Raw genomic sequence first — 23208 nt, 5'->3', positions numbered from 1 at the left:
GATGAGAAGCTGAGAGCCAACTTTGAGTCCAAGACTAGACTGCCAGCCTTCATACATTTGCAGATTTAGCTGAGAGGAATAAGTGCATTTGAGAGATTTTCAAGTTAGCTGCTGAGAGACCGACATCCCCTAGAGGTGGTGCCAGTAGTCACAGTTAGTTACAATTAATATGGCCACAAATTAACATTTGAATGTGACTAGATAATAGATTTTTTTAAAAAAGAGGACACATCTCATGCTTAGTATGACAGCAGTTATAGACCCCTCAGTGATCTAAAAACAAAGTCACCTAGGAATATAAGAAGTGGATAATGGTTTGAGTTGCTTCTCCCATGTTTCATTGTTCCCTTCACCATAGCTCCACAATTTATTTGTACTCATTCTCCTGTAAGGTGAGAAAGCAACAGGTAGAACAAATATATTATCTAAGGTTACCCAGCTCCTCCCAAGCCTTACCTGCCAGGCTCAGGTAAGTCCCAGGGGCTCGTGGATTCCAGCAGCACAAATGGGAAAGCCCAAACATTGTCCCCACTGTACCAACTGGCCTGTCCATTGGCTGGGTGTTAAATGCTTTTGGAAATAAATAAGAATCACCTTTTCACTGAGATTTTAGGTCATGCACCACCCCAGCTGTATTGTTTAGAAGGTACTTCTAACTACTTCTCTAACAGACCGTCCACTAAAATCAGACTGTTATACTTATAAAAGTGGTCAAAAGAGTTTGTAAAGTCACCATGAATACCAGATCTGCTCATCAGAAGATTTTTAAAAGCTATAATGGAAACTTTGTCTGAATTGCTGGCAGCTGTGCTGCTTGAGGCATGAGGCTGATGGGCTGTGATGAGAGCACTGCTAGAGAGGAAGATATTCTGGCATTATGGTCTGTGTAATGCAGCTTCAAGCATCTGAAGTTATTTGTTTCTTTCCTACAGTATTCATGATCAAGGCTCTTGCAGGTTGTTTTAACTCTCAAGCAGATTATTTATTGCTTCTTATGTCTTCTTCTAATTTAAAAATTGACATAAATATAGTGTTCTCAAATATTCATTGTGAAAAACAACATTCTTCCTTCTTCCCGTGTCTCTTACCAATGGACCAAAATCTATCATTTATGAACAGTTTTCATGAAACAAACATATGCTCTTAAAGATCAGTAGGAATACAATCATTTTAATAGGTAAAGGTCTGCATGGTACAAGAGGTCATGGCAGGGATTTTTTAAAAGAGTGCTTAAGATAATAAACCATATATACAAATTTCAGGCAATCTCAGCAGCAGTCACCAAACTCCCTATCAAGCACCTGTGAGGACAAGTTTTTCGTGTTTTGTACAAAGGAAACTGTTCTTTGTTTAACCTACATTAGTCATTCAGGGAAAAATAATCCTCATAATTCATAGTATAGTTGAACAAAAAAAAGTCTATTTCATACAATTTTTTTATCTTCTCAATTTGTTTTGAGGTCAAATGTCTGAGATACTCCAAGGTGATGTCACCATCAGTTCTTTTCTCTGAGCTGTATCTCTTCAAGCTGGGGTATTGCAGGCTCTCTGGTGCACCAATGTCCTTCAGAACATGCTCAGAGTCCAACCCAAGAGTTTCATACTTACCCACAATATCATAGTGAATGTTGCAAGGATCACAGAGCAGAAACATTGGTTTCCAGTGGATGTCAAGAGTATGTGGTGGTTTTGATATAATGAAGCTGACAAACTCCTGGAAACTCACTTTTTCAGAAGAATCTTTATTTTTCCTGAACATTGCCCTAATCTCATTAGCAACAGTGGTGCTGTAGAATGGCTCAGAGTGCAGGAGTTTGTCTCTGTAAGCTGAAACCAGCCGTTCCAAGGGATGTCTGGTGAACATCACTTTGGTGTAATTGCTGAGGAGCTCCTTTTGCAAGGCAGGAGGGTAAGACACCAGCCTTTTGATTAGTGATGTTTGGTGGATGGCGTCATGCCGAATATCAGAAGCCTCTGCACTGAAGTCTGATTGAAGAAGAAAAATAGTTCTCTTCCAGTTGGAGCAGCCTACCTTGGGCACCTCACAGTAGATAAATTTATGCTTGTGCTCCACAAAGAGCTGGTTTGCAACAACAGAATCCAATTTGCTCCTTGGTTTGTTAAGGTTATTCTTCAGGCAGACAGAGGCCAGTGTGTTTTTCCGACCGTTTTGAATCGCCCGCCAGTTTTCAGTAGTAGTGGGGAAAACATCTGTGACCAAGGAAGAAATTTAAACCATTTCAGTGAAATAGCTTTGTATAAATATCTTTATCTGTGACAATCATAGCACTTGATCTATCACCCTCCATACAAAATCTAATGAAGATGCTAAAATCAATATTCTTTCCTGCAACCCGACCAGACTATGGCAAACATGCAATAAACTACCCTCCCTAGTGAAACATTTATTAAATTGAAAACTTTCAATATGTTAGCAGTATTAGTCTAAGCAAGTTTAATGTTCCAACATCATGTTTTTGTAGTGCTCTTCTCTTAAATATTGCTGAGATAACTACTATAGTAACAAGTCCTTAAATATTTTCATGGTATTGTTTATATCTTGGGCTCCATAGTTACTTTCTAACACTTGGGAAAAGTGTCTCTCTTTCTATAAAACAGTAAATCTTGTTGGCAATTTTTTTTACTTACCTGTTAGGTTTTCTTGTCTCTTACAGAAAAACCCAACAAGAAATATCCCAAGTAAAAAATTTGGGAGAAGGAAAACTAATAGCTTCTGGTTCATGTTATTATCACAGGAAGAAAAATGACGTGGTCTCCAAAGTGGAATTCTGTCTTTCTGCCAACAAGGAAAGATAATTCAGGTTAGTTTTTGTATGACTGATATAACAAAGATAATATGTGAATCTCCTGCAGAAATTAGGACAGCAGAAAGACCTTTCAAGCCCTATAAAATTAGGCTTTACTAATAAGTAAAAATTTTCTTATGGAAAAGACTCACCACAATTATACTGTTAAATCAAATAGATAAATAATATATGTCCATTTAGAATTATTCCAAAATTCCTCCTTTTCTCAGAACAACGAACTCCTTATGAACAAATACACCTCCCTTGTCTTTTATAGTTGTTGGGGAACAATTACTTAATTTAGGATTACAAAGCTGTATTTTTTTGATAACGTTTAGAATCTGGGAACACAAAGATCTCTTAACCTGTAACGGGTGTATCCGCAAAGACCATGACACATTCAGGATTAATTTCTTTCTATTTATTGCCCTGAAGCTTTGCACTTTGGACAAATAAATCACTGCAGGAGAAACTCTTCCCTATTCCTGCAGGGAATCCACACCACTAACTTGAATTCTCCCATTCTCCCTCCCCAAAGATACTGCATGGTATATATGTATGCTACCATTGCTGCTGCAGCAGAAGAGTCCCAAAATGATTCAGTAGGACAGGAAATGTACAGAAGTGGTAGAGGAAACAACAGAAAAAAGTTGTTCCATGTTCCCAGATAAAAGGAAAGAAGGCAGTCCAACACAACATATTTTCTCTCTTGTGCTCACTCATTGTTTCCTTGCACTTAATGGAGTGAGACCTATCTAAATCCTCTGTGCAATCTTGCTCTGTTCCCCCAGTAGAGAGCTCTTCATCAGTGTGCTTTTATTGGAAGTTGCAAAACTAAGCACAAAACAATAACTTCTGGCAAACACGATATTTTCTTCCTCTTCCATAAAGTCTGCACAAGCAAAAAAGTCAAATAGCACTGTCTTCCTTTCCCACTCCTCCAGTTTTCAATCTGAACCTGCTGGCAATAAGCACATCATTGCCTGAGTTTCTTGAGGATGTAAATTTTTATTTTTTCTTTTTTCAATTTGTCTTATTCTGTTTTGTTTTTACCAGATACGATAGGACCACTTGGGAAGTTGTGTGCCACTCATGGTGAGGATGTACATAAACCCCAGCTGCCATAACAGAAATTGGTTTCTGGTGTTTCTGAGACAGCAGTAGAGGCTGTTCCATTTACATTGCTGAAACTGTACTTGAGCACAAGGGTTCCTCCTTTCAGGACTGATACGTGATTTTGATATCACACACTTTGACCAGGACATCTGCAGACTCAGAGTTAACAGCATTACTGACAATTAAATATCTCTTAGCATAGGTATGACCTGGGGAATGGAGAGGGACACTGTTCACTATCTCTGTATTAAAAATTCACTTGTATTTACAATTAAATGCTGCAATACTCATTCAAATTAATCCAGTATTCTTAGACACATTGTTATTTAGCCTATACTTTTTCATTTTCTTGGCTGGATAGGATCATTGTAAAGCTTATGGGAAGGCCTGCCTTTAACCTTTTCTTCACTTGTACATCAATTCTCATTTCATGATGTGATCCCTGAGTCCTAATGCATCTGAGGCTGTTTCAAGGCCAGCTAAAATAAGTCAGGTTGTTCACTGATCTCATGAGAGCCAAGATTGAGTGCTCCCTTTAAATTCTTTTTCAGAAGCAGTTTGGAGAGACAACTTAACTCTGTATAAATTGAAATCAATATTATTCTAAATAATTCTGTAGAGGGACTCCTTGTTAAAGTATGCTTAGCAGAAAGATACTGGGCTTCAGTCACTTTAAATGCAGTCACTTCAGAGAAGTAATTTTATCATACCTGTCTCAGGAATCAGAACATTTCCTAGATAAATTTTACCCTATTTAGGTACTTGTATCATGCATGTTTACTGATCACACTATCACTAGAGAATATAAGGTCTGCTATAAGACATATTTAATGTGGAAACAGGTCAGTGAGTCACCACAGTGAAATGGAAGGGCTTGCTTCCTTGGGGACAAGAAACTCTTCAGCAGCTAGTTAAACACAGGAGACAACTCCTCTTCTAAGACTTGTGCATATTTGTGGAAGCAAAAGAATCTTTAATTAAATTCAGGAGAACAATCAAACCGTAAGAAGGGATAGAACAAGCTCCACGATGACAGATGGAATCTTTCTAGACTCCTTAAAAAACTTCACAGAGCAGACTGGCAGTAAGTGTTAACACTGCCCTCAACAAATGAGGCCAACATGACATGAAGATACCTTAAGGTGAAGTCCAAAGCCTTCTTCAGAAGACCTTTTCAGGTGAGAGACCCCAGTCCTGAGTTCTGTGTAATGCAAAGCTTCCAGTGATGAAAATCATCTAAGGGAAACCTGAGGAAGAGGAGGAAAGCAAATTGAAAGCCATTTTGTCAAAGAGAGATAAGTCACCTGGAAATTAAAAAGGAGTGAAAAATACAAAATGAAAACCACCTTTGTCAGTAGGTGTCAGTGTCAGTAAATCAGATGAACTTTTCCTCATATTTATTATGGGTTTTCCATGTACTTGCAATTGTGCTTGCTATTTAAGATGTAATGAGCTAATACTTCTCTTAGCATTTTCCCTCATCCTATGTGGAATTAGGTGCAATTTTAGGTAACTGCAAGGCATTCCTCAGTCAAGGAGTGGTGGGTCTATTAACACAACAAGTCCATGCTGAATAGACTAGTTCTGCTGTAACCAAAGGGCAGCAGTATGGGCTCTCCTGGCAAGATGGAAAGACATCATCATAAGCCTCACAAAAAAAGAAAAAAAAAAAAAAAAAAAAAACAAAAAAAAAAAACAAAAAAAAAAAAAAACAAAAAAAACCAGAAATCTCTTCAACTGAAAAGTAACAAAACAGGAAACAGGGACAAAGAGATCTAAATGCTTCTTTGGATCTTACATATTCCCAGAAAAGAAGATCCTAAAAATTAAATATAAGGCATTAATCTGCACTGTTCTTGTTGTACATAGTGGGGGAGGAGGAGATGTTTGTTTGTTTTTTATTTATTTTTAATGAAGCATAAAATCTTACAGATAACAGCCTTACAGTCACTGTTGTTTTTTCCTTGTTCTTCAGATCACATATTATAAATCAATTATACATAGCAATGGCTTGATATTTTCATTATCTGCATGTCTTATTGGATTCTGAAAATTACATAAAAAATAATTTTCTGACTCTTTTTCAGTCATTACTAAAGAGCAAGCCAGGCAGCAAGAATTATCCTCATAGAATCCTTTCTTGCAGGAGTCTTTCAGAAGGATTGCTATCAGGAGATTTTTGAGGCCTGTCAGTTAATTGGTGTTAAATTTCTTCAGTGTGTGTCCAGTTCTTTTGATTTCTTTCTAGTTTCTAAGCCAAAACATGCTGTTTTTTCAAATCAAATGCTTTTTACAGTTCTTAATCCACTATATCAAAGCTATTGGCTTAATCAAGCCAAGAAAAAACAGTAAGTTGGTCTGGTGGCATCTGTTTTCTGTAACATAAGCCAAAGTTTCTATATGAGAATAACCAGAGCAATTGTTCAAGCCAAGAGTGGCAACAAATGGGGAATAGATTACTGAGGAAAGCTGTGCCATGAGATTCATGTGCATGCAAAATGGCAAAAAAGGCCTGAAGCCTTCACAAAATTAAAAATACTTACTGAATTCAAGCCTTCTTTGCACTGCTGAGAATTCTCCCATGGCCCTCTACAATTCCATTTTGAAGACTCTTTTCTTCCTGATAAACACACTGCAAGTAACAAAACAAAAAACATTGTATTATGTTGTTCATATCTTTGCTGTCACATTTGCTGACCATAAAATGTTCTTCCCATCCTTCTGTTTACTCCAAGAAATTTCTGACAATTGCCTGCTTTTAATTACTTTCAACATGTCCCTTTTACAGGGTACAGTGGGTAGGCAGGTGTCTGGAACCTACTTGCACATCCCCTGCCTGGCAGGTGAGACTGTTTGACCCAGAAGAAATCCCTATCTCTGTTTTGTACTTTTCCAGGCGTGTTAAAAAGTTGTCATAAGCTGGAGTTATTAGATATTTTTTCTGTTAAATTGCTTTTTCTTGGTTCACTTGCCTCATGCTTGCTTGATGTTTTGTGATAGTAGATCCTCTGCAAACTTCCCCAAGGTCTGTCTGGACTTTAACTGAGCTTGTGTAGCTACCAGCACTCACACTTATCCAACCACCAGCTTTGGGTTTATAATGAGTTACCTTCCCCCTGACCAAAACAAAGTCTGATCAAAAGTCTTTAGTACTCTTTCAATTAGGAAAAACTCAAAGATGTTTTAGTGGAAGTCACACAAGTACACAACCTAGCACATTGAACTTAGATGGAAGTTCTTCCTCCTGCCTTGTAGATTTATTTCTACAACAGGCACCAAAGATTGTGCTGCCTTGCATAGGTACACTGCTCTGTCCTTGAACTGCTGAAACAATCATTCCTAATATAGTATTTCCTAATCCTTCTCCTGAAACTTCTGAGCCATTGCAATGGAAATATCTTCAGTATTTAAAGAAATATAGCAAAAAAAAAACCAAAAAACAAACAAACAAAAAAAAAACAACTTAAAAATACTTTTATACTTTCATAAACAGTAAGAAGTACTATGGCTGGAAATAACAAATAATGTAAAGTCTTTTTGTGTGGCCCCTATTACCCAAGTACAGAAACATATGTACACACACATGAATAGTTCCAAAACACATTAGTATCAGTTACACTGGCATATTATTTGTTCCAAGTAAACTAAGTAAGTAGGCTGATAATGATTTAAAATCTTCTGATAATAAACTTACAAAGGCATGTCTCAAGCTAGTTTTTTACATACAGACCTTGGTCAGAGCTGAGCATGTGGGGTGATCCTCTGCACCCACTTGATAAGTGGAACTTTCCAGATTAAAAGAATGAAATTACAACAATACTTATTTGTGTTCCTGATACATTTGAAACCAGAAGAAAGTACCAGTATGGCAGCTCAGTGGAAGGTAGGGAAAAATCTCTGAAAACAGATAACATTCTCAGTTGCTGAACCCCATTCTGTACTTAATCCCTTCAAAAAGACAGCTGCAAATACATACATACTGATATGTGCATGGGTACATAGAAGGTGAGGAGGGAACGATGGGTAGAAAACCTCCAAGAACAGCCTGGACAGGAAAACCAAGCTCTGGATGCAGTTCTGTATGTGCTGTTCTATCAGAGTGAATTGCAAGAGCAAGACCTTTTTTCAGCCAAATCTGCAGCACCCTTGCTTCTGTACAGTTTGTGATGGGTGGACAGGAGGGAGAAAAAGTCCAGAAAACAGAACCTTAGCAACAGGCTGGCCTGTCCATGGAGGGGAAAACCAGTAATAGGTTAGGAAACTCACACAATTTCCAGACAGCCAAGGCTAGGAAGTGTCTGATCTGGGTCATTTTGCCAACAAGAGGCAGCATTTGACATCATCTCATTGGCAGCAAGGGTTGAATGGTGTTGGGTGAGAATGGGTAGAAGCTCAGGAGGAGACAACATATGGGTCAGGTTGGGAGCTACTGAGGAGAAAGCTGGCAAGGGTGTCCTACAGAACAGCACACTTCACAGCACTGAGATGGGTACAAAGCAACATTTTCCATTATAAGCACAATCTAAAACCCTTGCTCTGTGTAATGGTCACCTCAGCCCTCCATTACTGCATCAGACCTCTTTCTGGTCTCAGCAGCTGTAGTGATACCTTCCTTGCTGCCATCATTAATCCACTCATTATTCCCATCTCTTATGCCTGCCTTTTAGCTTTTCCTTCTCTGCTTAATTCCATGTCATCTACTTGTCTTACCTTCCAAAGTTTTTTTGATATCTGTCATTTCTCATGCAGCATTAAAAGCTCAGCTTCACTTTCTGATCCATCACATAGGTAGCCCCTGTTACCATTAGCCCTTGATAACAAGAAGCAGTTCCTGCTTGCTCCTCTGCTGCCCCTGCTTTTGGATGAAATTTATGAAGCACCTATGGAGCCATTACATTTTCTCTAAAATCACTCCTAAAAGTTTTCTGTTTCAGGAATGCCAACACCAATTATGACAAGAGTGTGCTAAAGGTGTTACCAACCAGTTCACAAAAGAGCAAGTGAAAGGAAGAGCTGATTTGGGGATGAAAAGGACCAAAGTGAAGAGAAATAAAAGGGTTCATGGGGAAAGGCAGCAGAGAGTCTGGCAGAAAAGCTCCCAGAGAGAGGCAAGAAGCAGAACCCCAAGGAAAAGTGGCTGAGCTGAGGGCCAAGGAAATAGAAATGTTCTGCAGCCTGCTCTAACAATGTTGTGGAAAAGGGAGGTTGAGAACTGGACTGAAAAAGACACAAAGTATAAGTCAGTGAAGATGAACAAATTCAAAGAAATTATTACAGAAAGCAGTATGTTAATTATCCAATAAACTACCAGAGACATTTAAAAAGGAATGAGACTATATGCACTGCAGTCACTCTTGCATTGGGACCCAGCTTGTGCTATTTTATCAAACTTGTATCTCTTTTTCCTCCTGAAGCTGCAGCCAGAAAGGCCAAGGGCTTTTGATTTCCTAAGAAGAGCTAGGTTCAGTGGGGACTCCTGGCTTGTGGCTGGGCTCAGCTTGGCTGGAACCCAGGGAGCAGGAGACCAGTTCTGCTGCAGCATCCCTGGGGCAGGGACTGGTGACATGGGGTCCTGGGCTGTGGGCAGTGGGAGGCAGCCCAGGGGACTGGACAGTGCCCTGTTACTGCTTTTGGTGCCTGACATCTGGTGATGGGCTGTGGGGCCTTTTTATCCTAACACTAATTCAAAATTCCATGCACTTTTCAACTGCCATTTAAATCACTGCAAAACCAGTCACAGGAGAACAAACATCACTACTTTCTTTTAGGGCATCTAGATAAGCCTGAAAAACTTGGAAAGAAGGAAAAAGGAGGAAAAAGAAGTATAGAAGAAAAGTTTAGAGCAATGCACCCTGGCCAGGGTGGCAATGAATAGTCTCCTCCCAAGCTTGTTTCATAGGAGATGGGCCTCACAAAATCCCTCTGCTTTGTCATGTGTATAGCTAACTCTCTGCCTTTGCATGTCTTACTGTCCCCTCCCATGTTTCCTTTCTCATTAATTTAATTAATAGCTATGTTTCCTTGCCATTTGGGTCTACCCACCTTTTTTCAGACCCAGATCCACCTTGTCTCCTCCTGCTTTTCACCTCCCTGTGCAAGTTTGATTCATTTATTCCTGCCATTGCACACCAAATAGCACAGTCAAAACTGTTTGTAAAAGTCCCAGTTATTTAGCACACTGCCCCCAGGCAAACTCCTGTTTGCTGTTAACCTTGTTATACCCTTGTGTCCCCACCCCCAGCACCCCTTTACCATAATTGATGGCAGCTATGACCTCTCTTTCCCTCTTCACACTCCAGTGAATACAAAGCATTTCTGCTTAAATGGTTTTCCCTTTTGCTCCTCTTCCCTCCAGTTTCTCCTGGCATTCTAGCCTAGATTTTGAACTTATTTTCAGGATCCAAGACTAATTTTGTCTGAAACCATACCTCTACTCTCATTCCCCTCCACTCTTTCTTTTTATACTCCTTCAAAGACTTGTTTACAGGAATTGTGTACAAGTCCTAACACCAGTGATTTGGTGTCTGCTCTTTCACAGAAATAACCTCTTTGCCTGAAATATCCTGACACTTTCTGACAAACTGCATGTACACCTTTTTCCCTTTTCCTACACGAATCTAGGCCTATTCTTTCTTTCCCTTCTGCTCTCCTCTGTGTTGCAGGGCAAGCTGTTAAGCAGAAATGTTATGTGTGAAGTCTGTTTCTATGAAACATGATTTTATAGCATACTATGACACATGCAGTATCAAAAATTAAGAAGTTTGGAGACAGTAGGATTAAAGTGATAAGTTAAATCATAGAAAGCATAAAATGAAGTGTCTGCTGGTTTTTGGCAGAACAGTCTTGAAGCTAAAGACTTGACATTTCAGAGCATTTGACATTACAGTGCACTCTAAGTCAAAAATAGTCTTGTGGATTCAGCTGCAGATACAAATGCTAGAAAAATCTGCAAATCTGGTTTCCAGACTTGTCCAAGTATCCAGAAAATGGAGAATGGACAGTCAATGAGTCTCTGAAAAGGTGGATGCCCCACACTATATGGGATTATTATAGCAGACAAGGAATACAAACTCTCCTCCTAAAAACTCTTGCCTGGCTCACTGCACACCTTCCTTCCTCAACCACAGATAGTGGGGATCCTACTGGACAGCCCTTGAATGTCTCAAGAACATGTTCATCCTGTGAACCAAACATGTCAACATGAACCACATGCTGTGTGGAGTATCTTGCTTCTTTAAAACCCAGCTGTTGAAAAGCTACTGAAAAATGTACTCATGAAGCATCATAACAACATGCACAAAAATCATTGAATCAGCTCCCTTGACCAGTGTCAGGATACTCCTGCTAGCAGCAGATTGCTATCTTCTGAACAAGCCCAGCATCAAGAGTGACAAGCCACAAACTCATCAGTCTCACCTGCTGGCAGCAGCAAAATGGTGAGACTGGCCAGTGGGATGCTATTCCTGGCACTGAAGGGAAATGTCCATAGCACAGCTTGTCCCTGCCTCCCCTGCTCCCACCTTTAGCATGGCCTGCCCAGAGTCCTCCTCTCCTGGTCCCCACATCACTGTCCAGCAACACTCCAACACTCCTGCTCAACACATATTTGCATGGGCACCAGAGCTTTTCCCTCAGTCCCCATCCCTGGTGTGACCCCATCTTTCCCAGACTCGATTCTACTCCTCAGGCAAAACTTTAACCCAGTCTCCAGCAAATTCTCACCTCCAAAAGCCTTCCTCATGTCATCCCCAGGCAGCTCGCTCAGCAAATTCAGTTTTCCAGCTTCCCAAACCCCGTCGGATCTCACCCTGATTCTGCTTCAGCCTTCCTCATGCACAAGCCTGCTCTTTCCTGGCTCCCCTGCCAGACTCCTCCCTGTGTCTCCTCAGCCAGCCTCACAGCCCCCCCTCCAACCACCACACTTCCCAGCCCAGCTCATCACAGCTCTCTCTCCTTCTGCTTCCCAGATTCCCACGCAGCCCCACTGCTTCCCACTCTCAGTTCTGTTCTCAGCTAGTTCCAGGCTCTACACTTCAGCTTCTGCAGTTATTTTAGTATCTCCCAAACTAAGCTGACACATTTTACTTTTCTTTCCCTCCCACGTCAATTTTCACACTAGTCATCAAGGCACATTTTCCTGCTGATTTTGTTCTGTGAATGTATTTTGCCAGCAATCTCCAACAATTTCTCCCTAGAAGCCTTGCTCATGCTTGCCTTGTTCTTTAAAATGGATGGTTTACCTTCCTGTGCAGAAGAGGTTCCACTGAGAAGGCACAAGAGGAACCTCTTAAACTCATTTTCCAAATGCTTATTTCAAAATCTGCAATCTACCTGAACTTCTTAGAGAAAAGGTCCCTGGAATCATTTAAGAGAAGAAAAAAGAGCACAGATTTCCTGTATAAAAATCAATAAATTATTTTTGCTCAAAAGGTTTAAAGAAATATCCTGAAGTAGATATTTAGCCTGAAAAACTTCTGCTGAAATGATTGAAATTCGACAAAATCCTATGTAAATGCAAACTGAATTGAAATTAGAAGAGTCAAGATGCATAAAACCCTTAATAAAGTCAAGAAGTGAATGAAAGCCATTGTCATTTCATTTCAGGCACAGAATCCCTGTAACATCAACTTCTTAACTGAGGAAAGCCATAGCAGTGAACAATAGGCTGCCAAAAAAAACCCAACTCCTCTGTAGATACATTTCACCACAGTGTGATTTCAAAAGCTAAACAATGTCTCAGTTTATGCCTTAAAATATTTGATGTCAATTTCTAAATATGTAAATAAATAAAAAACCCAACCAACTCTGAAAAAGAAATCTCTCTTCACAGAGATTTGCCCACACTTACAAAATCATGACATGAAAAGCCACTAACAATCCAATTTTACTCACCAATCAGACAGCTCACTAAAGATTTCCCATGCCTCTGAGTAATGCTAAACAAACAACAAAGATGCAGACAAAGAAAGATCAGTGCAGAGAGACATATTTTAATTTCATCCCTACAGATGGAAAGGAAATAGAGGAAAGATTTTGTGTTCTCCTTACCTGATCTTTACGGCTGGGCAAAGTGCTTCTGTATCCACACAGTTGCTTTAACAGGAGAGCATTTGAAACCCTCTGTACACGTAGTACTTGCCTCTGCTTTGATTAAATGCCCAGTTAAAGCTGCCCGTGTTTCCCTGAGTATGTTCAGGTGAACATCTGCAGCTGCACATTGCAGAGCCCTGTGCTGTGTCTGTCTCTAGGTACAGCGAGCAGCTGTAACCACTCCCTGTGGGGTGCCAAGAGGCTGCCTGCTAAGCAACCAGGAGAGGGGATGGTCGGGAATACCAGGGCAAAGGCAATTAATTAGGTTGAGAGCGATTGTGCTGCGATATTATTTTTAGATGGAGAGCAAGAGGCAAGGTCAATTCAAACCAAACAAACTCTGTACAAGAAGACTCCAATAAACCCTGGAAACTGGAAGGTAAGTTCTCATGGGAAACACGGCTAAAGCAGAAGGAATTTGGAGAAGTTGGCACTCCTTAAAGAAACTATCTTTAGGGTACAAACACAAACAATCCTACACAGTAGGAGGATAGGAAGTATAGCCAGAGACCAACTTGGCTACTTGGCTAAGCAGCACCGTCTTCAATGACCTGAAACACAAGAAGAAAATGTACAGAAAGTGGAAACCAGGTCAAACTCCTAAGGACAAGTAAGAATAGCACTAGATTCTGAAACAAAGTCATAAAGAATAAAGCACAAATTTAACTGCCAAAAGCAATGGATGTAGGAGATAACAAGAAAAATCTGGAAGGAAAAGAAAAGCCTAGTGATAGTTTACTTGTGGAAGGCTGATGTACATTTTCCATCATTCTTCATAAAAGGGTGAACTGTAATTACCTGAATAATATTTAAACTTAGAAAGAGTCTATCTAAAATAGAAAAAGAACAGACCAAAAGTAACTTTAATATACTGTAGTTCACATAATCCTCAAGTATACCATTAGAGCATGTCTCCAGGAGAACTCTCTACTAGCTGTCAATGCCCCAAGTGTCCCTGGATTGATATAGGAACTTACATTCCTGCACAGATCCAAATAGCTCCTTCATAGGCTGCTAAAGAGGTTGAATGAATGCTACACATACTGGCACCTGAGCCTGAGCAAGTGCACTTTAAGGTACTTTGGCAACAGAGAGAAACAAGGTCAGATCTGTTACCTGTGTCAGAAAATTCTCAGAGGTTGTGTGAGAAATGTGTGAAGTGATAAACACAATGCTCATCTTTATAAAGTCAAGAAATTAAGAAGAGATAAAATCTGGGAAAATACTAGAAAAAAATGAAAATATAGATTATTCATAAAAGGTTGGAGATAGTTGAGCTACTTTGCTTTGTATTTTTTGGTATGTTGGCTATTAATTTCTGTAACATGGCAAGAAGTCCTACAAATAGAGAAGCAGTAGGTCACACAATATTTTTTTATTTTAATAATGTTACTGGTATTATAGCATTGACTCATAAAATTTTAAAAAGTATCTTAAAGTGAAACTATTTCTGGAAGAGTGAAAAACTACCCGGGTGTAGGGAACAAAAAAGGAAAACAAAACCAAGCAAAAAAACCCAAAACCACAAACTAAGATTAGTTTTTAATAATTCACTATCAAACTCAGAAAACATAATCAGAAAGATTCTAGCTGGGTCCATTCTGGGCTGAGTAATGGTGCAGGTCATTAATAATTTGGATAAAGGAGTAATCCTTCCACATCATAGATAACAATAAGCCCATGTGAACAGTAAACTCATTGCATGATACATTAAACTCAGAATTCTTTTGACAAATAAGATAAACTGTCTGTAGGAGAAAATATATTGCAATGCACTTGTGTTTACAAGTCTCAGGTTCTAAGGGAGAATAATTGTCTATAAAAATGTGGCAGCCATTCTGGCAAAAAAGGGATAAGAGGGCTGCCAGTCAATCACAAGTTATTCACAAATAAGTAGTGTTCCATCATATCAAGAGTGCAACCTGCACATTAGGAAGAGAAACTGCTTTGATTGTATATTTGGTTGATACATTAAGAAATACCTCCCATTATATTTCTGTCTAGCACAGCAACCAGTAGCTGTGTCCTATTCAAGCAAAATTCTTCCAAGAGAAGGCAGACCAACTGGAAAGGGTCCAGGGAAAAGCAGAGAAAGTGGTCAGCTGTCTTGGGAAAAAAGAAATGCCACAAGAAAGAGAGATTGAAAGAACTGGGGTTACACAGTTTAAAGAACAGAGGGACAAGTAAACACATGAAAACTATCATGTACATAAGTTACCTCTAGGGAGGTAAGGAGGGATTATATTTTTTTTCTGTAGTGGATAAAGTGATGACTACAACAAACAATGTCACTGAAGGTTATGCTATATTTTAAGAAAATATTATTAACAATAAAGACAATAAGATCCTTTATCATTTCTGAGGTACAGTTGGTTCCCTTTTGGAGCTTCAGAATCCACAAGATAAAGTCTTGAGGTCTTTTCCAGTCTCTTTTAAGTCTGTGGTTCATCCTGTTGTATAATTACCTCCATCTTACCTCCCTACAAAAACTACATTTATCAAAGTTTTCATGCTAAATTATACAAATCTAGATTGTTATTTCAATATAGTGACTCTGAACCAACAAAGCCACTACAGGGCTTAACACAGCCCAGACTGGCACAATGCCACTTTTTTTCCCTACTGTAAATCCCATTAGTTCTCATAAGAAATGTGAAGAGTTTTGGCAAAAGGACTGCTGTCTTCCAGTGTATCTGATATTTGATGGTTGTACACTGCTATTTCAACTGCAAAAGTGTGTTCTTTCCTCAGGATTCCAATGGAGTCTGCTAGAAAAGTCTTCTTATCTTCTAGTGAGCTACTCCACAAACTGCTAACAAGACACAGAGCTCGTTTGCCTCAGGGGCCACTTATTGTGATGAGAGATGAAAGACACAGAACTGAGTGAAATGAGATGTGGGCTGAAAATATGGAGACACACTTTGTTAGAGGGCTGCAGAATCAGATTGCTTCATCTAAGAATTTTTTCATGTTCTCATTCTTTGTATTAATCAAAATTCCAGATCACACAAGTTTAATAAAGTATCCTCACTTGGCAGAAAAGATTAAATTCCTTTTGCCTGCCTTCCACCAAAGATCCAATTCTGCCAAAATACAGACATTCCTGGCCAAAGAACAGTATCATATGGATAACCAGCTCAAAGAAATTCTCATGGAGGGTTGTTTGCTGCAGTAGTGCATTACAGAAGTTCCAAGGACATGTGACTCCATTTCCAGCAAAAACCAGTGTTGGTCATTACCTGTATTGCCTCTGCAATTCACTTATAGACACATGTTCAGGTGATTCTGTACAGAAAAAAATATCTCCTTCAAGCAGTTTTAATCTTGCAGAAAAATTACATTCCCCACATTTTATAAATTATTTGAACCAGGAAAAATCCATTTGATATTCCTTCCTGGACTTCTGGACTTCTATTGAACTCTGTATTTGTCTAAAATACACAAGATAATGTTTTTGCAAAACATACTTTTCAAACTCAGAGTAATATCCAGTACAGCATGAAATTCATGTTTGCCCTATAATAAAATACTGGAGTCATACAACAATTCTTTTTTCCATAAATTCATTAGTCTATGATTTTTCTCTGGGTAAACTTTTCAGATTTTGCTGAGGTCATCTTGTGGTGAGGGCTAGGTATTTCACCTCAAATAAGGCTGAGAAGAAAAGAACAAATGAACTAAATAATTCATTTATACTATTAGAGTTTAAAAACTTTATAAATCAGGGGAAAATTTTACATCTAAAAGCAATGTCTGCCTTCTTTGAGTAACTAAACTCATGAGGGAACGTTAGTGACTGAGTCATAAAGGAAGTGCCAATAGCTGTGCTTCTGAGCCCATGTTCCATTGAAATTAAGATGTAATGAAAAGTTTAATAAACTTGATAAACAGACTCCCAAGGGCCAAGTTCCAGTGCACAAAGCATGGGTTATCATGAGGGGAAAATCCTGTTCCCTTAAAGATATCTATGATGTTTTTGGATGTGGCATAGACTTTTTTGACAGTGTGGAATTGTATTATAACATCAGTGTTCTCATAAGACTTCAAAGATGAGAGATGTTAAACTATGTTAATCAGTAGCAACACTATTTAAAATTAAGTAATAAGTCAGATAAACTTCAGTTTTCTCACAACTTCTTTCATAAAGAAAAGAAACAATAGCAGCATCTGGACTTCAGATAACTAATGCAGCCTTGGAAAAGCAGTTCTGCATGGAATCTTGCAATGAAACTCTGAAATGATCATCATTTTAAATTAATGACTCTTCACTGCGTTTTCTTCGCCCTCAGATCCTATTTCAGCCTGGATGCAGTAATACAAATAAGACATGGCTTTTAGTGGCCCTTTTAACAGTTATTTAGGAAGCAGGTCCTGGTACCATGTTGTGTAACCTTAACATGGGTTGTGCAAATGTGGCTAGCCATGCCAATGCCCAGCTGGGAGCCAGGGCTCACTCACCATGGGAGAGCAGAATGAGGAATAACTGCAGGAATGAGGAAGGAAAATACTGGGAGCACTTTGTGCAGTCACAGCTCAGCAGCACTTTTAGAACTATCTCTTGCTTTGTCCACACAGGCATGACTAAATGTATAAAGCATGTCTCTGTTACACATTTATATGCTTACTCAGAAAATCTCCAATAATGTTCACAAGAATTTCTAACTAGTGAAGCACTCTAAGTGAAACCCAAAGGGGAAAAAACCCACAAGGTAATCCTTCATTTCAGTTTTCTTTGCTTCAAATTTAGAACTATTTGTATCTTTTAAAATTTAAAAATATATTTAAGCAGAGTGTGAAATAGAAGAAGCTATTAATTAATTTGTATTGTCAATCGGCAACCCCCATGCAAATGCTACAAGAGCTGAAAAAAAAAGCAATTTATTGCTTCCAAAATAACGTGGTAGAACTCATCTTATAGGTAAAAGTGCTCAGAAGTTTAGGATTTTTATTTTGGAAAGATTTCCCAAGCAGCTTCAGGTTTTGTAAGAATTCAAAAGTAAGAATCTAGAAATAATCTCAAAACTAAAATAACAGTAAAAGAAACTCTCGAGCAGTTCTGTATTTTCTGTATGCTTTCATGAATAAGACTCCTCATGCTAGTTAAAAACTAGGTTTGTACATCACATTGATAGATAAAAAATTCAGAGATTTTAAAGGGTGACAAATCTCTTGCCTTAAGAAGGCTTTGCAAGGTTTTGAGACCAAGAGTTTTAAATATCAATGAAGAAGCTGAAGAAGTTAAATAAGATTGTGTTCTGGCTTTTGATCAAAGCAGATAGAACAAAAATACAGAAAATGTAGAATGTAATAACCCGTGAAGTTCATCTATAAACAATATCAACATTCCTTCTTTAAACTACTACTTTAAATCTATTATCTAAAAAAACATTTAGCTTTTTATGTGATTTGTCTATCTCCTTTACATGGATAGTTACATAGTATTTCCCAGGTAACACGACTTAATCCTGGATATCTGGCCTAAATTCTTCATTTATTTCCCACCACACTCCACCCCTGCAGCTAAGGCAACATAACAAAAAACTAACAAACCACATGAAAGTGTTAGCAAAATTATTTCTGCATCTGAAGAGATCAGTTGAAAAAGCCGATTGCCCTTGAGATCACTAAACCTAAATCAGAACTCAGTATCTTCTAAAACACAAACAGAAAACACTAAAGTTTTAATTTACTAACAAAACACATAGAAGATTAAAAAAAAAAAAAAATCCTACTACCCTTCTAAAAGGAATAGACAGAAAAAATTAGTACCTCTATAATATTTTCTGTCTCTGGAGGTTCCTACTGGATGCAGCTTTGTGCAACTCTGGCTGAGTTTACTGCTTTCTGTTTACATAATGCCTTAGCTCAAATAAAAAGGTGTATCCTTGAATACTATATGTTAGCATGACACATTGTGGTCTTTCCTCAGCAAGGAAGTTTCAATTTTTTATTACCAATATTTGAATTCTAAAAAAAGGGAAGAGAATATTTAGGCTGAGTGACCTTCACCCTTATTTTTAAAACTTTCTCGGTTTTAAACAATTTCCTTCATCCATGCCCTGTCGCTGCACTTCTCAACCTTTCAATTTCTACTTCAAAAAATGTCTAACTCAAAGCTCAGGGAAGTCTGTCTGAGACATTTCAGTCACAGATATGCAATACATTGATTTCTACCTGTTCTGGAGTGGCATGCAATCATTCCACTTCTAGCCTGTCCGGGTGCCAGGAGCTGTTTGGTGACCTAAGGACGGACAAAAGTGCAGGTGTGAAGTATTCAAAAGATGAAAGTGTATGCATGTATGAAAAGTGAACTAAACACTTGAATAGGATGTGTTTGGAAATATTTTTAAAATATCTGTCCTTAACTCTTTCAGAGCTCACTGATGATACTTGAAATATCCCTTGTCAAAGGGTTGCCTGGAGCCCCCACCATCCAAAGGGACTTGACAGACTTGAAAAGAGGTCCTCTGAAAATGTCAGGGAGTTTACAAGGACAAATGCAAGGTTCTGCTCCTGGCTTGGGGCAATCCCAACTAAGAAGACAGTCTGGGCATGGAATGATTGAGAGCAGCCCTGAGGAGGACTTGGAGGTGTTGGTGGAGAGAAGCTGGGCATGAGCTGGCAATGTGTGTTTGCAGCCCAGAAAGCCAATTGTATCCTGGGCTGCATCAAAAGCAGCATGGCCAGAGGGGTGAGGGAGGGGATTCAGCCACTCTGCTCTGCTCTGGTGAAAACCCACCTGCAGTGCTGTATTCAACACTGGGCACCCCAACACAGGATGGACATGAACCCATGGGACTAGTCCAGAGGAGGGCACAAAGAGGACCAGAGGGCTGGAGCATCTCTCCTGTGAAGGCAGGCTGAGAGGGTTGGCATTATTCAGTGTGGAGAAGAGAAGGCTATGGGGAGACTGAATTGCAACTTTCCAGTAACTCAAGGGGCACTGGAAAAAGTATTTATAAGAAAGATGAGGACATACCTTTCAATAGGACCTGTAGTGAAGGGACAAGGGGCAATGTCTTTTAACTGAAGGAAGGTATTTTAGACTAGATATAAGGAAGGTGATTTTTATTATGAGGGTAGTGAGACCCTAGAACAGGACACCCAGAAAATTTGTGGATACCCTGTCTCTGGATGTGTTCAAGCCCAGACTGGATGAAGCTTTGAGCAACCTGATCTAGTGGAAGGTGCCCCTGCCCATAGCAGGGTGGTTGGAGCTAGATGATCTCTAAGGTCCCTTCCAACCCAAACCATTCCATGTTTCTATGAAAATATGGAGCTGAATGCATTTGTTCAACTCTAAAAAATCTGTAAATAGAAGATGTGCCTATCTTATGCAAAGCAGCCCATGAATTGTGACAACAACTTCGTCATGGGCAGGGAGGGGATTGGAAGATGCAAGGTGGCCTTTGAGCCTAACTTATTACCTAAACCTTTTTACTGACAGTAAAAACAGTAAACTGAAACTAACAGTAACTTGACCTCATTAAATTTTAAGTCTAATTTGAGTCACATGAGTGCCCTGTAGTTCTGCATCAGCAGCTTTGCCTAGGCTTATCTTTCAGTTCATTTCACACCCTTGTTTGTACCTCAAAATGAAACTCTGGAGTCTGCAATAGAGTTAGGTGTTTATTTTGGAAGAAGAAAATCAGGCCACATCACGAGCCCACATTGACTGCCTAAGGACATATATCACTAGTACTCACCTGTCCAAAGAGAAGAGCAGCACTCTAGCCAGGTGCACAGCATGAGCCTGATTTCTTCAATTTCTATAGACCCTAAAAGTGGTATGGTTGCAACTAAAAAAATGCAAAAGTGCAAGTTACTTTCTTGATAAATTTGCTGATTTTGTGCTTTCTGCAGGTATAGCACCATGTTACCTACTGTACATTTAAACAAAATAGAAGAAAACCAACAGAAGTTCACTGGAAGTTGCCTCCCAGGATGTTTCTTTGTTGTCTGTGGCTTATGAATCCTCTGGTGAATGATGGACTTTATTGACTATATTAGCCAATCACAATTAATAAGATTATAAGATTTAATAATTTGCAAATAATCTTTGTACTGTACCCTGAGGCAGAACAACACCAGATCAAATAAAATCACAAGAGCATCAGTCACATATCATCTTTAGAAGTTAAACTACCAACAAAAGCAACTGTGACAGAAGTATAATAAACAGGCAATAATTTTCAGTTATGACTGTTTTTAGGAGAGCAAGACCTAGAGAAGAGTCAGAATATAACTTTTCTCCTTTGCTTGTCTAACAGAAACACAATTCCTACCCAGAAGGCCTAAATTACAAAGGAGTACTGCTGATAGAACAAAGTAACCTTGATGAAGTGTGCTCATTATTAGGGAGGCTAAGCAAAAGCTTCCAACATTTCAGCAAAAGTGACTTTGGTATTAGAGAAATAAGGGGGATGTTGTTACTCTCATATTTTTATAAGAATGGGGCAGCATGTTTGTGGTACAGGAAAAGAATAAGCAGATTGTGTTGCAGATGTAGGGGAAATAAGCAAATGCTGATATTTTTACAGAATAACATGGTGCAAACTGAAGAGACTCTTGCTATCTCAGTCTTTTAAAACAATTCTTTGTTGGAGATTTTTTTAATTTACTTCTGTTTACTTGTGGTGAGAAAAGAAGGTATAGTAAAGGGAAGAAGTGCCCATGCTTTCAATTGTGTTGCCTTGCGTTACAGCATCCCACAGCTTCCCACAAATTTAGAAAATCCTGCTTATCACTGACTAGGAGACTTTTTAGAGAGATATAAAGTACCCAATACAGATGTAGCATCATGAAGACCTGTGCCCAGAACAATATTTTTACCTCCTGGTGCACATCACAGATTTGTATGAGCTTCTCAGAGGAATTACTGAAAGCTTTAGTTTGGGGAAAACATTCCTAGATCTAATGGGGCAAGGGACTCTGCTTTTCTAGGTTAGTTTCTTGCAGAACTCTTGTCTGATTTAGTTACCACTTGAAACTAGATACATACATTTGGATTGAAACACACTTCTCCAGAAAGCACCCAACCCTGATTAAAATGTTTTTAATTATAAGGAATCCTTCCTCTGTTCTTCCATCTTAACTCACCATCACTCGAGTCTTTCCTAATATAAATTGTCACATTTTTCCCAGCTTGAATTTGTGAAAACTGAGTCACCAGCCTGGGACTCTTGTTAAACATTTCTCCAGCCAGATTGAACCAGATTCTGCCATCAAGCTTTGCTCTGCAAAGTAGAACACAGACAAGAATAAAAGAAAATAAAGAGCAGCTGGTAACTCTGCCATGTACTCTACTTAAACACTGCTCAGTTATCTTGGTTCAATATCATCCATAAAGTACAAGCAGAAGTACTGGAGCTGGTGCCAGGAAAGAGCATATATCAGCATCACAGAGAAAACTTTCAGTTTCATTAAGTCAGTATTTGAAATGCAGTATTTTCCCAGAACATAATACATTGGAGCCTAGAGGGCTGGGTGCTCTCTTGTCATATGATGGCTTGTAGCAGGCATTGGTCTTTACAGTTTTTTACCCTTTATCTTCTAAAACAGTGACCTGCAACATATTACTCTTGATCTTACCTTGAAAATATAAAATAAACTTAGGGGTTTTTTAGTTTTTGCAGAAAAGTAACAAAGGAAAATCAAACTTGAACTTTTTCAATCTGAACAACAAAATTTGGGAAAGATTATAAGAAAGAAATTCCTAAAACACTAAAAAGTTGTACAAGTTTAAAGCAGGAGCAGCTATATGCCCTTTACCTCCATATGTGGATAAACATTAACATTACTTACATGGTTGTTCAGCCACATAATAATATCACTTACATGCAAACCACTGTATTATTTGTCCCAAGTAAACTGATGAAAATGGGTGATACATATTTAAAACTCCTGAAGATAAATTTCTAAGTGCAGGTGTGTCTCAAACAAACATTTGGTGGGGAAAGATCTTGGTCACAGTCAAACAGGGTGATCTTCAGCACTTGATCTAGGGATAAGATTTTCCATGTAAGAAATAAAATTACAATAATATCCATATATGTTACTGATATGTTTGAGTGTCGAGGCAAATAGTTGAATGATAGGGTTTCCTAATAAAAGACCAGCCAGACCTGTGGAAGCAGATAGCAGGAATAATGATTGGGCTGCATTCTCTGCATAAGCTCTCTTAGTTATTGGATGG

At 38.8% G+C, this 23208-nt stretch overlaps 1 protein-coding gene across 4 annotated transcripts; it reads right to left on the bottom strand.

The window, feature by feature from the left end:
• Positions 1-1149: 1149 nt before the first annotated feature.
• On the bottom strand, positions 1150-18871 carry LOC130253805 (carbohydrate sulfotransferase 9-like). 4 transcript variants are annotated; one of them, XM_056492716.1, is made up of 5 exons: positions 18783-18871; positions 6467-6555; positions 5060-5170; positions 2650-2797; positions 1150-2211 (listed from the first exon to the last, which is right to left on the bottom strand). In XM_056492716.1, the coding sequence occupies exons 4-5, from the start codon at positions 2741-2743 to the stop codon at positions 1361-1363; spliced, it is 945 nt and encodes a 314-aa protein (XP_056348691.1). In that variant the 5' UTR covers positions 2744-2797; positions 5060-5170; positions 6467-6555; positions 18783-18871; the 3' UTR covers positions 1150-1360. The 4 variants fall into 4 exon arrangements, with proteins under 4 accessions (XP_056348691.1, XP_056348692.1, XP_056348690.1 ...); XM_056492717.1 differs by lacking the exon at positions 18783-18871 and adding an exon at positions 12972-13195; XM_056492715.1 differs by lacking the exon at positions 18783-18871 and adding an exon at positions 11646-11810.
• Positions 18872-23208: the final 4337 nt, after the last annotated feature.

The sequence above is a fragment of the Oenanthe melanoleuca genome, chromosome 5 (genome assembly GCF_029582105.1).
Source record: "Oenanthe melanoleuca isolate GR-GAL-2019-014 chromosome 5, OMel1.0, whole genome shotgun sequence".
Lineage (NCBI taxonomy): Eukaryota > Metazoa > Chordata > Aves > Passeriformes > Muscicapidae > Oenanthe > Oenanthe melanoleuca.
Note: the sequence above shows the minus strand (reverse complement) of the source record. Positions and strands in the feature narration are given on the sequence as shown.